Source organism: Vipera berus (assembly GCF_964194415.1).
Source record: "Vipera berus genome assembly, chromosome: 10".
Classification (NCBI taxonomy): Eukaryota; Metazoa; Chordata; class Lepidosauria; order Squamata; family Viperidae; genus Vipera; species Vipera berus.
This window is the reverse complement of record NC_138213.1, coordinates 5,436,644-5,452,244: the sequence shown is the minus strand read 5'-3', so window position 1 is coordinate 5,452,244 and position 15,601 is coordinate 5,436,644. Positions and strand designations below refer to the sequence as shown.

The 15,601-nt window shown below is 41.5% G+C and overlaps 1 protein-coding gene across 1 annotated transcript in view; it reads left to right on the top strand.

Annotated features, from left to right (window-relative positions):
• The window catches only part of NKD1 (NKD inhibitor of WNT signaling pathway 1), a gene marked incomplete at its 3' end in the record, with an annotated part of 76,566 nt that extends 65,556 nt beyond the window's left edge, over window positions 1-11,010 (top strand). Inside the window, exons 6-10 of the mRNA XM_081336221.1 lie at window positions 3,308-3,403; window positions 7,262-7,409; window positions 8,057-8,141; window positions 8,937-9,067; window positions 10,436-11,010. Coding sequence (XP_081192347.1) covers window positions 3,308-3,403; window positions 7,262-7,409; window positions 8,057-8,141; window positions 8,937-9,067; window positions 10,436-11,010 — 1,035 coding nt within the window. The remainder of the gene's footprint in view (window positions 1-3,307; window positions 3,404-7,261; window positions 7,410-8,056; window positions 8,142-8,936; window positions 9,068-10,435) is intronic.
• Between the last annotated feature and the right edge of the window lie 4,591 nt (window positions 11,011-15,601).

Sequence of the window (15,601 nt, the reverse complement as noted above, 5' to 3'; positions counted from 1 at the left end):
TTCCTTCCTTCCTTCCTTCCTGCTTCCCTCTCCTTCCTCCCTCTCTCCTTCCCCCCCTCCCCACATAACTCCTCTTATTCACAATTGATGATAAGAAAGACAAAAAAACTCTGGATAGTGCACTCGGGCAGTACAGAAGAGAAACAACTGGAGAAAATCCCGAAATATAAACCCTCGCAAATAGAAGTATAATGTATATGGCAAAGATAGTGCTAATAATAATTGGTGCCTTGGTTCGATCCTGAAACATCTGGAACACCACTTGAACGTCGTCATCAGCATCAGCACTGACAAATTCACCAGTCCATTGCAAAAGGCAGCTTGACCTGGATCAGCTTCCGCCCTGTAACATTATCTTTAACACCCTCAAAGAACAACATCTGCCTATCCCAGGTCCTCGGGAAGGATGATAGGCGGATAAGAATGAAAGATGCACCCTAGACATCTGTCTGTCCAACCATAACGATGCACGTTGCTGATTTCGATCTCTGGGTTGTGCAAGGGGTCTGTCTCCTCCCTTGGGAAGCCTAGAGATAGGTACCCGCTTGCCTTTGAGATCAGAGCTCCTCAGTGGCGCAAGCAGAGGGGCTGAGTACACAGGAGAGGCTTTCATTTTATGGCACCCAGGAGTCTGAAATATGACAGTCAAGAGGTCTAAATCGGAGGCGGAGGCGGCTACGCCTTGGCTTTTAAGGACGCTGAAGAATGTTTGTGTAATCTGAACCTCCACTTCCACAACTGTGTAGGGGTCTTTTGGCAGCTTTCAAGCCCGGGCCTGTAACAAGCAAGAGACGGCTGCCTTTGAACTCAGCAGGGGAAGAAGGGGCTCTGCCGTTAACTGCTGTAGGGAATTGGTTTCAAGTCAGCAGATCAAGGAGGTATTTCAGGCCTTCTTCCATCCTGCCAGAGCTATTTGGAACTGTTTATTTTCCTTGAGTGCCACCGCTTTTCTTCTCATTGCCCCCATGCCTTGCTTGGCTCCCCTTGACTTCCATCCCCCCCCCCGCGAGAGTTTCACAGAAGTAAGGTGAGGAGGGTCCTGTAAAGTTGAGGTGAGGCCTTGGTTGTGCAAACTGTTTTTTTTTCCTCCTTGGAAACACAAGACTGAAGTGGAAAGTCCCTCGTTCAATTCTTACCATAGCCAGGTATAAACAACAGGAGTCCTTTCAGGATCTTTTCTTGGCAGTCCTCCATGTACAACGGTCACATTTAGCGACCGTTCGGAGTTACCACGGCTTATGAAAAATGCGATTTGTGACCGTTTTTTTCACAGTTGCGGCATCCCTATGGCCACGTGATCAAAATCCGGACACTTGGCAGCTGACTCATCTTTATGACGGTTGCCGTGTCCCACGGTCACGCCATCCCCTTTTGCGACTTTTTGACAAGCAAAGGGCGTGAGTAAGCCACTCAGCAACCATTTTTCTAACTCAACAACTGTAGTGATTCACTACTTTATTCGAGTTGGTCCTTGTCTTCTTGGATACAAGGTTGAGTTTTAGCTCTTCTCAGGCATCCCCAGACTGTGTTCCAAAATGGTGGCCGGACCCCGCTGTCAAAACCCAAACTTAAGGAAATAATTTCCATGATATGTCTCAGACTTTGGCCATTTTTATTTGATTTTAATGCAAGTAGCTCTCGAGTGACGACCACCATCGATCCCAACATTGCTGTTGCTAAGCAAGACATTTGTTAAGTGGATTTTGACCCATTTTACAACCTTTTCTGCCGCAGATGTTAAACGAAGGACAGAAATGGTTAAGCTAGTAACCTGGTTCTTAAGTGAATCTGGCTTTCCCATTGACTTTGCTTGTCAGGCCGCCACAAAATGGGGATCACGGGACCCCGGGGATCACTGCGACCGTCATAAATACGAGTCAGTTGCCAAGCGTCTGAATGTTGGATCATGTGACCCTAGGGGTGCTGCAACGGTCATAGGTGGGGAAAATGGTTATAAGTGGTGGGATTCGGCCGGTTCGCACCACTTCGGCAGAACCAGTAGCTAATTTTTTGTTGCCCAGGCCCAGAATGGACTTCCGGAAGCGGCATCCACACAGAGAACTGCTTGTTCACATATCTGAATCCCCCCACTGGTTATAAGTCATCTTTTTTTCAATGCCGGGGTAACTTCAAACACTCATTAAATGAAAGTGGAGGACTGCCTGTATGTTTGTAAGTGGAGGACTGCTTGTATGTTTTTTTATTTCATGTCAGGCTCCAGTGACACAACATCAGCAGAATCTTTGAACGTATCATTGCCGGAAAAGATGATCAATCAGAAGGCTAAAATTCTTTGGTTTTGCATAAAGCGTTGTCTAAAGTATATTCTCTTAACATCCTTGATTTACAGACTTCATACCAAGAGGCCTTATTTGCATTGCTTGGCCTTAAAACCTTTTAAGGTTTCAATCTGAAATCAACTTGTGCAGAATTCGATCAAGCAGCTGGGCGGGGTGTTGTTGTCTGGATCTGGATGTTGTGGTGTTTTTCATGGGCCAGAAGCGAGGATGAGCAGGAAGTCTACCTTTAAAATCCACGGGTGAAAAGAGTTTTTTTCCAATGGATGGATTTGGGGGAACCAGTTTGTAGCAACTTTCACATAAATCTTTTCTGCCTTCTCTTTAGATTAATTGGCTTGTTCTTTCTCTCTCAAACCGGAGGATCTGACTTCCGATTTCTAAGCGGTTTTGCAAGTAGCTTTCACAGAGTTTTTCCTGGGCGCTTAAGGAAACTGAAAAAATGTTTCAAACTCGGCAGGAAACCTAGCTCAAGGGAATTAGGTTAAAAAGCTCTATTCAACATCTTCTTTTTGCCCAATCGGAGAACAGCTGACACATCGCCCCTAAACATGATTGCCGTTTTGGAGAGGGGGAAAAAGGAAGCTGACACCTCTTATTTGAAGTTGTAACGTTTTTTAAAATGTTCATCTCCATAGGCAGTCCATAAGGATACCAAAAGTGATGATATCAAAAGTCTCTGAGAGATTAAAGGAAGCAGGAATCATTGTAACCACACCAGTCATGGCTCGATTAATAATCATCAACAGGCATGACCAATGCTCTCAGAATTACCAGTATGCCTTGAATAGTCTTCAACGACAGCCCTAATGAAAGAGTCTAGATTATCTGTTTCTTGCAGCGGGGCCCTTTGAAGCCACAGCCTAATCACTTTCTCAACCATCTCTGCTAAAAAAGGGAACCTTAAGAGATTTTTCCCTTGGAAAAGCATCTTCAGACAAAGCATGTTTTAGACAACAAACTAGCCTTTTTCTTTTGGTTAACCGTATGCACTTTTGGGTGTGCCTTAGGAATTGCAGTGTGATGTGTCTGTTGAAGAAGATAACAGGCAAGAATGGACCTTCACTCTGTATGATTTTGACAACAATGGCAGAGTCACCCGTGAGGTAAGTCAAGTTACACACAAAAACCGCACACGGCAAAAAACATTGGCGAAGAAAATTGAGAAAAAGGCAGGTTGTACACGCAATAAATCAATATATATTTCTAGCTCAGGAGAGCACGAATTTTACATAGTGGTTTTCTTTAGGGCCTCTGATTCATTTGCTGCAGGTTTTTGAGATAAATCTGTGTAGCTCACTCATCCCTGACAACAAGGTTCTCCAAACTTGGCAACTGTTAAGATTTATGGGTTTCAACTTCCAGAATTCCTCAGCCACAGTTGCCAAGTTTGGAAACCCCTGTTTTATGGAATGTTTTTGAGATTATATATTTTGGACATTTTTCATAGGAACTACAAGTGACCCGTGTACCACAGTGTTGTCAGTTCAAAGATCTTTCTCTCTTCAGCTAATCCAAGTGGGAGACTTCCTGCTCAAATGCATGTCTGCATACCAAGTAGTAATAGTTTGATATCTATCATCATATGGAGGATTCATCTGGAATAGCATTGCGTTGGCAATGAGTTGGAAAACCTACTTTTAGCATTAATTTGATCTGTGGGTCAAACTCCTCCACAGAACCGGTTCATGTTCGTTGAAATCTTTACCTGAATTTGCAATCCTGAATGAACATTTATTACTATTAACCGATTAATTAATACACATTAACAATATGTATTATGGCTGTATTATTTATCCTTCTTATTATCTTCTTTATTCCCCTCTCATATTGGTTTTATGATTATGATTATTCTTCTGTTGCTTTGCACGTACACTGAGAGTTTCTGCACCGGAGACAAATTCCATGTGTGTCTGATCACACTTGGCCATATAAAGTATTCAATTTGATTCAATATAAACCCAACTTTTTAACGGTTCTGCTTTTAGAATCCTTGCAGTAGAATTCTTGGCTGGTTTTGTTTTTGCAGTTGGCATTTTTAATGTCAAGGATTAGCGCTGTCCGTGTATGTGTGTGTGTGTTTAAGGAACATTTTAAAAGTGTGAATTTGGAAAGTGATAAACATCTGAGACAAATTATTCCTCAAACAAGAGTGTCAAGAGCATCCTTTGCAAATATGAAATTCTTTCTGGCTCCTCCAGTTGGTGTAAAAACCAAGCCAATAAAATAACAAGCGTAGTCTTTGAACAGTTTCTTTTTTATCCAGCTGGACCGATAATCATATTTATCACGAGGAGGGATCTAAGATGCAAAGAGTAAGACTTTGCAAAGTGTAAGATTTTGCTGAGGCTTACATGCTTTATAGATTTAGAAGTGACAACAGCCGTTAGCCGTAAAATGCATCAAACTTTCAGGCCAAGGTTTTTGCCCAATATTTCCAGGTTTTCCCATCAGTCTGGACTTCACCTTGCACTTGAAATAACAAATACAGCCGTTTATTCCTGGAATTGTTTCTCTGCCACTTTGTCTGTAGGCTATTTCATTTTGGTAGTGTGTTATACCAGCAATTCACACAAGGACAAGGTGAGAATGCAGAATTCCTGTGGATTCAGCAAGGGGGCGGGGGGGGAAGGGGGACGGACTCGGCTAGGAGAAGAGCGAAGCTTAGCCAAAGTGTGAAGTGTGTTATTTTTGATGTGGTGAATTACAGAGCAAAACTGGCATTTCAGAGAAAACTGTGTTGCCCATGGGTTATTATGGAGGCTGAGTGTTGTTCTTTGTGAATAACTTATGGATGCCCTATAGCTTTAAGGCCTTTCTTGAGGAGGTCTGTGTTAATAGAGCTTCTGAAGAGGTGAAGAGAGATACCAAGAGGATGTAAAAAAAGGAGAAATGAATATAGAAAGAGAATAAGACACATTTCTGCTTCCCCCCCCCCCACTCCCCATATTCAAGATTTTTATTTTTATTTTTATGGGTTTAAGCTATCAAACGGCTTTGGATAAGAAAGAGAGAGACAATCCAGCTGTTGTGTTTGAAGTCAAGACTGAAGAAAGATGTCTCTGGCATAGATGAATGCAGAACGTCGGTGCAAAACTATAATTACATTAGAAAGGAATTTGTGTATATCTGGAATTATTTTTCACTTCGGCTACAAGTCGCAGCATTTTTGAAACACGGGGAGGCTTTTAATTAGCCCATCTTATTAAGCATAGAGGTTTTACATCTTAAAAAGCCGTTTGCTTTTAAATGTTAAGTGTTGGTATTTTTCAGGGAACTGCACATGGACGGGAACTCGGGTTGTTTGATTAGATGGCTACCAGTTTTTTAAAATTTACCAGGATTTCTTAGAACACTCACAGCAAGTGCATTCCAATGCAGCATTTAATACAGGGATAACCATTATTCAGGAAGTAGAGCCACGAATTTTCTGCTTGGAAAGGGTGGAGTAGAGATGGGGCTTTATTCTTCTTCTTTCTTTTCTTTATAAAATATGTTAAGCCTTCTTTAGGGATTGCAGACTATTTCTGATCCTCGCCTCCTTCAAACCATGCTGCCAACTTTTAGCAGTTGTGAAGCAAAAGAACCCATCCTGATTTAATGCAGAAGAAACTCGGGGTTATTTATACACCTCTTTCATCGGCAAAGTTGTCTGCAGAGACTTGCTCCCTGTTAAATCTACCTGGATAATGTATTGAACATGCTTTTCTCAATGGCTGGACTACAAGAGTAACAATAGAGGCACTGCTTTCTTGCACTGCACTAATATAGCTAATTCTCAGCTTATGGCCACAATTGAGCCCAAAATTTCTGCTGTTGTTAAGTGAGTTTTCCCCCATTTTATGACCTTTCTATGCCACAGATCTTAAGTGGATCACTCCGGTTGTTAAGTTGGTGACACAGTTGTTAAATGAATCTGGCTTCTTCCTTGACTTTGCTTATCAGAAGGCTGCAGTAGGGAATCATGTGACCCCAGTACGTTGCAACTGTCATATATACACAGCAGCGGCCAAGAAGATGTTCACTAAATGAATGGCTGTCAGTCAAGGACTATCCGTATTTGAAAAAAATGACTTTGAATATGGCTGAACTCCTGCCTCCTTCAAAGCTAGGGTGATCTTGACCATGATTTGCTGACTGGCATTAGCTGACCTTGACGTGACACTGAAAATGACCCGGGACTTATTATCACTGATAGTATCTAACACCTTCTAAACCACAACTGTTGTGTGATCCAAACCAAAAGAAGAGAAGGGGACAATAGACATGTTGTGGGAATGTGTCTATTTGGGAATGGGAGACCAAGCCATCAGGAATACGAATGTGTTGAGAGCTGGCTAAGTGAATTAGACCAGAGTGGAATTTTTGGAAAATATTTAACCTAAACTCGCAGATGCCTGATTTCTAATAATAATAATAATAATAATAATAATAATAATAATAATAATAATAATAATAATAATAATAATAATAATAACAACAACAACAACAACAACAACAACAACAACATATTATCAACAACAACAATATATTATCTTTGTTGGTTATTTGTTCCATCATTTAGTAAAATAAGTTTTCATGAGTGCATTAACAGGTATGTTTGAGGCTTTTAAGGAAGTGAATATACATTGAGGATATGAATACGTTTCCTTCCCTTGAGAAGTGTCTTATATCCTGATAACTTAAACAGTTTTGCGTGCAAATTAACTGAGCTAGAATCTTTACACAATTGCTCTTTAATTCTAATTTTACAATGGTCTATCCTGTGCCTTCCTGGAAACCCACCTTGGTTTGAGCTCCTGTGATATTACAAAATATTCATAGCTCTTTGAATTGTAATTGTAGGATTTCAGACTGTTGGGTAAGAATTACTCTTCTTGTAAAGGAAATAAGAAAATGTGACTACTGGCAGAGTAAACACTATCATTACTGGTGTTTACACATGTATTTTGTTCTCTTTCTAGGATATTACAAGCTTGCTTCATACCATCTATGAAGTTGTGGATGCTTCTGTAAATCATTCACCCAACTCTAGTAAAACTTTGAGGGTTAAGCTCACTGTTGCTCCAGATGGGAGCCAGAAGAAGAGAAGCATCATGCTGAATCACGCTGGTGAGATTTGATTTGGGTCTTTCTTTCTTCTCTAACTAAAATAAAGACATTCCTTAGACAGGGAGAGACTGTGTTTGCGTGTTATACCAAACCATAATAAAATTTGTTCATTTTGGATTTAAATCAACGTAGCTTTTTACAAGCTAAGACATAATAGTGCATTGAAGGAAACCATGGGTTAATCAATCCTGGCTTAAATGTGATGTGGCATTGCAACCTTTCAAGGAAATTGGCAATTGAAATAGTACATTGCAAAGTTTCCTTAGTGAGATGGACTGAGTTCTCCACTCCAGTCGGTCGGGTTAAAAATATTCGCTTTTCTTTTCTTGCTTTCTCTGGCCAAAGTTTCTTTCAACATCTTTCCTGCTTGCACTTCTACATTTCACTCAATCACTTTTTTTTCTCTTCTAAAATTGGAGAATGTTTCCAAGAGGTGTGCTGAATCTTTTCCTGCCTTCAAGCGAGGAGGCAAAGAAACGAATCTGTCTACCTATTTTTCGCCAAGAAGAGATGTGCCCTTTTTAGTTGGGCTGTGCCAGAAAAATCAATAAGAAGAGAGGAAGTAACCATCTCTCTCTCTCTCTCTCTCTCTCTCCCTCGCTCTCCCTCCCTCCCTCCCTCCCTCTGTGTGTGTGTTGTGGAAGCAGACCTTCAAAGCTCAAGGCATCGAGTAGAGAGCAAAGCTGGTGAAGAAGTAAGAAGTTGTGACAAGAAGCCAAGGGGTTCTCTTAGGTAAACAGGAGCAAAATGTTTTATCTCTCTCTCTGGAGAAATGTCATGCTAGGTAGCCTTGGATTTAAGCATTCAGTTTAGCACTTCTGGAAGGAGAGGGCCCTTTCAAACAATGCTGTGCCCAAGATACATTTCCCCCACAGGATGTCCCACATTAACAAGGATGGTCCCATGTTAACATGGCACGGTTCAGATGCTTGGAACAAGGAGGGGTTGAACCGGTCCAATTAAATTATTGATGTTCGTTGAAGCTGATATCTGCTTTAGCCTGAGCCCATTTGATGGAAAATAAAACTGTCTCCAACTCCCCACAAATCAAGGAAGAATGAGCATCACCGCTAAACGTCCCTCTTGTTAACGATATGCGTGAAGTGAAGAAGTGAAATGTTAGAATTTTAATTTTAAAAGACCAGCAAAAGCGGAACACCAACAATTGCAAAGTTCTGCAAAGTAGCCAGGCTGCAAACTTCTCTGGTAGTTTCTCTTCTTTGTTACATTTTTTTCCTCATAATATCAATAATATCAGTTTTTAGGTGAACTTTTCTAACCAAAACATATCTTAATTGTATTCGCACTTAATATCCAAATTTTAATTTCCCATCAGTGTTCAAAATGTCTCTATTGTTTATCATTTCAAAGTAAGTTATACTTTGGGTAAGCAAAAGCTTCCCTTATTCAACCTTCTTAGCATTTTCCTGTTTCCCTTCTTCTACCGAAAGCACAAAGCTTAGTTTTTGAAGGCGTTTGCTAACATGGTCTGATGACACTAAAAGGCATCCTGTAATTTGTGAATAGGTACCATCATGGCGAATCTAAGCCTGAACCGAATGGGTGCTACCATCACTGTGTTGATGAAAACATTGAAAGGAGGAACCACTATTTAGATCTTGCAGGAATAGAAAACTACACCTCAAAGTTTGGGCCAGGTATGTTGCCCCTATGCCTTGCAATCTGTTCCAGATCCTGCTATCTTTTGAAATGGGACCGTCTGGGTTACTTGGATGGGGTGGGTGGGTGGTGGTCATGCTGAATATTCAGAGATCAGGATGTGTTTTAAGACTTGAAGCAAAGGTCCTGGAAGAGGGCTGGAACGGATGAAGTCTGGAGGTATCAGCTGATAAGGACAGTTTTGATTACCTGTTGTTTTCCAGAAAGGGCCTTGGAGAGGACATAGGGAATGGTCTTGAAAGGCAGGAGGAACAGATGCTATGAAGGCAAAGTTTAAATAAACGGGTTTGATCCCGGTCCAAAAATCTGAGGAAACTTCTCAGACAAGCCCCTCCCTAGTTCCAATGAAGGTGAAATGAAGGAGTCCCTTTGGAGTTTACCCTACTAGTCTTTGCCGACTATAGGGGGTGGTGTTCATCTCCACGTCAAGGCCATTGAGCCAGCGCTGTCCAAAGACTTTTATATGGTCATGGGGCCAGCATGATGTCATGGAGCGCTGTTACCTCCCCATCGGAGTGGTACCTATTTATCTATTTGCATTTGCATGCTTTCGAACTGCTAGGTTTGCAGGAGCTGGGGTGAGGATGGAAGCTCACCCTGTCATGTGTGCGTTCAGGTCTCAAACCTGGGCTGCCAGCTTTCCAGCCAACAAGCCCAGCATCTTAACCCACTGAGCCACCATGCCACCAAAGTGAAGGATGGGGGGAAACACATTCAAATTGGCAAGATTCTGTTGCTAGTGCTGTTAAAATAATAGTAGTTTTTAGCTATACGGCATTGATTTCTTAGTCTGGTCTACTGTGTCAGGCTGATAGCTTCGATTATCATTCTAGTTAGTATATTTAGCAAGCTTTGGATCAACAGAGGAAGGGGACTATTGAGTTTTGGAGAACCACTACTCAATTCTTAGTGTTACTAGAAGCAGCATGACCCATGCTACAAGAGGTGTAAATGTGAGGACCAGTTGTAAGTTGAGGATTACCTGTGGTGTGGTGTGCTAAGCAAAATGTATTTAAATGAGGTTAGTTAATCCAAGTACTTTTTAACTTGCCCTTGATCAGAATGTTTATATTTCATGCAGTAGACCCATCTCTTTCTTTTCTATTGAACTACCCTGTGACTCGGTCTAGAAGTGATTGTAGACATTTAGCATAGGAGTATCTTCCAGGTTAAGTCCATGACAAGGACTAAACGAACATAGTTTATCTGTCTTTAATAATGTTAAAATTGTTATATTCACAGCAGGAGTCATTAAGGTAGCCGCCAGCGTCCATTAAATCGGGGGACCAGTTGCCCAGGTGCCCTGCAGTTTTTTTTTTAAAAAAGGGTCTTTTCTTGTTTCTTAGGCTCTCCACCCATAGCTCAGAAGCACAATCCAACCGTTCGGGTTGCCAATCAATCAAGATCCCGTTCACATGAGCCTGAGGTCTTCCACGCCCACCAGCGGAGGTCACCTGTAGTAGACCCTGTCCAGGTCAACCTAATGGAAGCTTCATATGCAAAGCTGGCAGAAATTCAGCAGAGGCTGCGGAGTCAAGAGGCCAGCAGACATTTTGTGAAGTCTCCCAAGACTCAGAGCAAAAACACTGCTTCTGTACACACCGGGAGGGCCATGAGAAGTAAACCCATCCAAGCAGCACCAATTCCCATGGCTTCTCCTACCCCGCGGATAGGTCAGAACTTACCTTACCACCCCATGCAGTCTCAGCAGACTTACAAGAAACATAAGCAGAGGGCCAAAGAGACCCATCAGTTGTGCAAAAGTTTCCAAGCTCCTGGGACCGTTGTGGAAAAAGAGCATGTCAGAGACCTGCCTGCGGTCATCTTATACGAAGGTCAAGTTGGGCAGATGATCCAGAGACATGAGCATCACCATCATCACGAGCACCATCACCATTATCATCACTTCTACCAGACATGAAATGGGCTTCTCTCTCTCTCCCTAGCTCTTGGGGGGGGGAGCTCTCCCACACGAAGGAAGCATGTTGTGGCCTCTTGGGGAAAGATCGGTCTTGTCCTTATTTGTGTTAGTATGATTGCTATAATAATAATTAATATTCTGCTAAAACTATTTTAGAACTTGTATGAGAAACACTAAGAAAAAAATAAGGGCGATAATAATAATAACCTAATATTATTTATGTTACATGGAACTGTATCACTTAACTTTAGTAACTTGTGGCTTTTATTATTTTTGAAAGAATTGGCTTGTTCAGTGTGCGCGCGCACACACACACACACACACACACACACACAGAGAGAGAGAGAGAGAGAGAGAGAGAGAGAGAGAGAGAGAGAGAGAGAGAGAACAGCCATAGTTATCCTTATGGGAATCTTCACAGAAACTCTTCATGTATTCAGAGAAGACATGAAAGGGTGCATGGAACTAGTCCGCTCCCAGAAGTGTACATCACAAATGTCCTCAAAAGTTTGTGAGAAGTTCTCCATGGTTATGTGTGAAGACCTCTTATGTTCAAGGAGAATTTCATGGTGCCTCCTGGAGCGTAGATGTTCTCTAAGCAAAACACTGGAGAACTTTTGACTGATGGGCATTAAGAGGTGGGTGGGATTCTAATGGTGAGAATGGGTAGTTGAGCAGACACGTTGGTTCGCACAAGGCCATCTGTGATGAGCTGTGCTTACAACCAGTTTCCTAATGGAGGCCACTGAAGCAAGCTTTCCTTTGTGATGTTGGAAAAGAGACTTTAAACAAATGGTTAGACACCTAGTTTGTTGCCCAGGTTGGCTCACGCCATGCAAATCTGTCAGCATGGGAAGCAATTCTGGATTTCAAAAATACAAAAATAGTTGCTACCTCTTGGGTAATTCAAAACTTCTTATTTGACTGGATGTGCTGCCAGAAAGGAAAAGGTGATGGAGCCAGGGAAGGATTTTTTTTTACTTGATTGCATTCATGTAGCCTGCTACTATTTTACTACTCGTCACTCAATACTAGTGATGAGGAAAGGGTTCATGTTGCTCATCAACAAAGCTATAATGTCCAAACTTTTATTATTTCCATTATTTTTTAATGGGCACCTTTATAAGTTAGGTCATTTTCAAACATCTTGAAACCATGAGAACAAATGTACTCTTGTTATCTTTAGCTTAAAACAGGGGTCTTCAAACTTGGCCCTTTCATGACTTGTGGACTTCAGCTCCCAGCCTTGCTGAGGAATTCTGGGAGTTGAAGCCCACAAGTCATAAAATGGCCAAGTTTGAAGACCCCTGGATTAGAAGGTCTGTGGGAATTTGCAGTGTTCAGGCAACAGAAAAGCATGGTCAATCTTGAATTGACTCAGGAGACCATCTCTGCTGCTTCACTACTCCTAATAATAGCTAGCTAAGGGTTTCTGGCATCTTGCGGTACTTATGGTTAGAAGAGCATATGAGTAGCTCAGGACTGAACTGTGGAGTCCTTGGTGGTCTCTAAACTCAGACATCACCAAAGATTTTATAGGTCTTATGGTACTAGAAGGCAAGTGGCCTTCGTTTTCAGGTATTGGTCTGAGGTGACATCAACAAGTGACTTGCGTTTAGATTCCGATAACTTCTGCTGATCTTTTCAAGGTTCCTCTGACCACCATATTCTCCTATGAGACTGAAGATCAGGGTCAGCATGACCAGAGGACTTTCTTGAGGTTGGTTATAAAGATTAGGAGTGTCTTATAGTCAACCATGACCATGTTCACAAGTGTCGTGTCTTTGGGCATAATCCAGCAGACCATGACTTAGGATTCTTCTCCATCCAACTGCTCTTCTATCTTCTATGGTTCTTATTCCATATGTGACATGGAGGTGAGGCTGTGTGAAAAAGAGCCTACTCTACGTTCCTTTCTCCTAACTACTCTTGGGAGACCATAAGGCTCCATCTCTCTAGAGAGAGAAATCCAAAGGCAGAGCCACCATCACCTGTAAACACTCTTTCCTTCCATCATAGTTTAGTTGCTGAGTAGGAGCAGAGTAGCTGAAAGGGAAATGGTGTTAAGTCTGGTCCTCAAATTACACGAGGGCCTTTTCGTTTTATTTTGAGTTTTACAAGACAGTGAAGGGAGGGCTCTGGATTCACCTCCTCCTCTTCCCCGCCCCCATTTCCTCTGGCTATAATCTTGATTTTTATTTCTCCCCACACACACACACAACAAGAAATCCAGACATTTTCTTGTTGCTGTTGAAACAATAGTGGAAGCTTTTGACCATTCGTGTGTAATTATTTTGAAAACAGTATATGCAATTCGGGACTCTTTTTTTTTAGGTTGCTGTTTATGTTTACAAAATGTTAAAGATTGTTTTTTTTTAAAACACAAAACCTTGTAAAGCTGGGATTTTTACCACCCCGAGCTCCAGTGTTGGTTGAATCAAAATGTCACGTTACCCTTTGCAAGGAGAAAGTGTAACGTTTGCAGAAGTGTTGAATAGATGAAGCTGAACACAATGCAAGATCAGATGGTTTCGAGGGCCAGAGATCAGAAGTATGTGTTAATTAGCATTTGTTGGAGAGAAAAAAATATGCTTTTGTTTTCCTGGTGAACCTTTTCAAAACAAATCAAAATTGATGTTCCTTAAAGTTTAATTTCTTTCTTCTGCCATCAGCTGCGTGTGGTTCCTTACAAAGAGTGTAGCCCCTTTGATTTGTTCTCTTGATTTTCTAAAGTTACGCCCCCCCCCCAAATAATATTTATACATTATTTCTGTTGTTTAGAAATCAGTAGAGGGAAAGTTGAATCGTAACTTCTCTATTTACCACTGGCTGACTTGTTTTTGGTCCAGCTTCGTTTTGCTGCTTGCGTTGATTGGTCCTTTGTTTTTCTCCCATATGTGTATATAAAAATATAGAGAGATAGATATATATGTAATTATGGACTGCCAAAAAAAAATTAGCAATTTACTTGCCTGGTATAGAAGGAATAAGCTTATTTATAAGATAGTGTTAAATGAAGTCTGATGTATCCAGGTGATATTAGTTATATTGCATGCAAACCCATGAAAAGAACACATTCCATGGGGGGGAGGGGGAAAGGGTGGGGGAGGGGCAGTTGAGAAAGCGTTTCTTGCTCCTTCGGACTGTTTTAAAATGCTGAATGTTTTCTACTTCCCTTAGCAACTTGAACAACAACAACAACAACAGAAATTGTGATCTCCTTGTAACCTAAAGAGCCGTGAATAGGAAACGTTGCAAATGCTTCACTGGAGGCCAGATTAGAAATGGATTTTGGAGCCTAGAGGTGCCCCTCCCCCCCAAAAAAAATTAAACCAGTGGGAAATTCAATAAGGGGGTGGGGAATCAAGCGTAAGCACCCTTTGCCTTCTGTACAATGTTGCCCTAAAATAGCCATGCGCATCAGAAATGATCCAGGTATCCATTTATGTCCTCTAATCTGGTATCGTCCTTCGGGAGAAGGGCGGTATACAAATAAAATTATTATTATTATCGTCAAGATCAGGGGGACTCGGTGGTTGGATTTAGCCGGTTCGCACCACTTTGGCAGAACTGGTACTTAATTTTTTGTTGCCCAGGCCCAGAACGGATTTCCGGAAGTGGCATCCACACAGAGAATGGGTGGTTCACATATTTTGAATCCCATCCCTGGGGGGGGGGAACGCTCCACACTTGGCAACATTGAAGACTTGTAGACTTCAACTCCCAGAATTCCTCAGTGGCTGAGGAATTCTGGGAGTTGAAGCCCACGAGTCTTCGAAGTTGCCAAGTTTGGAGACCCCTAGTCTAGATAGTTCAGGCTTCAGCTAGCTAGGGAATTCTGAGAGGAGAAGTCAAGTACATTTAGAATACTTAGAAATATTCTTAACTATTCTAAATGTACCGGACTTCTCCTCTCAGAATTCCCTAGCTAGCCTAGGCTATCTAGGTCAGGGGTCTCCAAACTTGGCAACTTTGAAGAGTTGTGGACTTCAAACTCCCAGAATTCCTCAGCCACGTTTAAAGAGTGCCACCTTCAAATGTAAAACAGACAAAAACTATATTAAAAAAAGCCACGGAGGGCAAAGAGGTCTGACTGGGGAAGGCTGGTGTGCTAGATCAGAGATGCTGAAAATACATGCCACCTTTTAATTTACTCCTCAGATTTGTTTCCTTTTTAGGCGTCCTGGTTTTTTTTTGCTTTTCCTTCTAGTTTCCTTCTGAATTTAGGAGACTTTGACCTACATTGTTTCCTAATCCTCTTGCAATGAGCATTAGAATAATATCTCCTATTTGATGAAAACATGGAAGTCTTTAGCAACTAGGATTCTTCAGGTAATCCAAATATCCACTAAGTGTTTTCAAGTGGCATTGATTTAACACTTTAAAAAAAACAAAACTCTGGGATACATGCCTTTAATAAGGGTAGTTTTAAAGTATAAAGGGTAATGGTATAAATAAAGAATTGTTCTGTACGGCAGAAATAAAACTCAGTTTTAGGTTGTCTAAAGAAAACATGAAGCTGTGAAATAATGAAAGTTGCATCAGCTCGTGTCTAAGGATGATCAAGAAATCTGTTTGTTTTTTTCCCCTC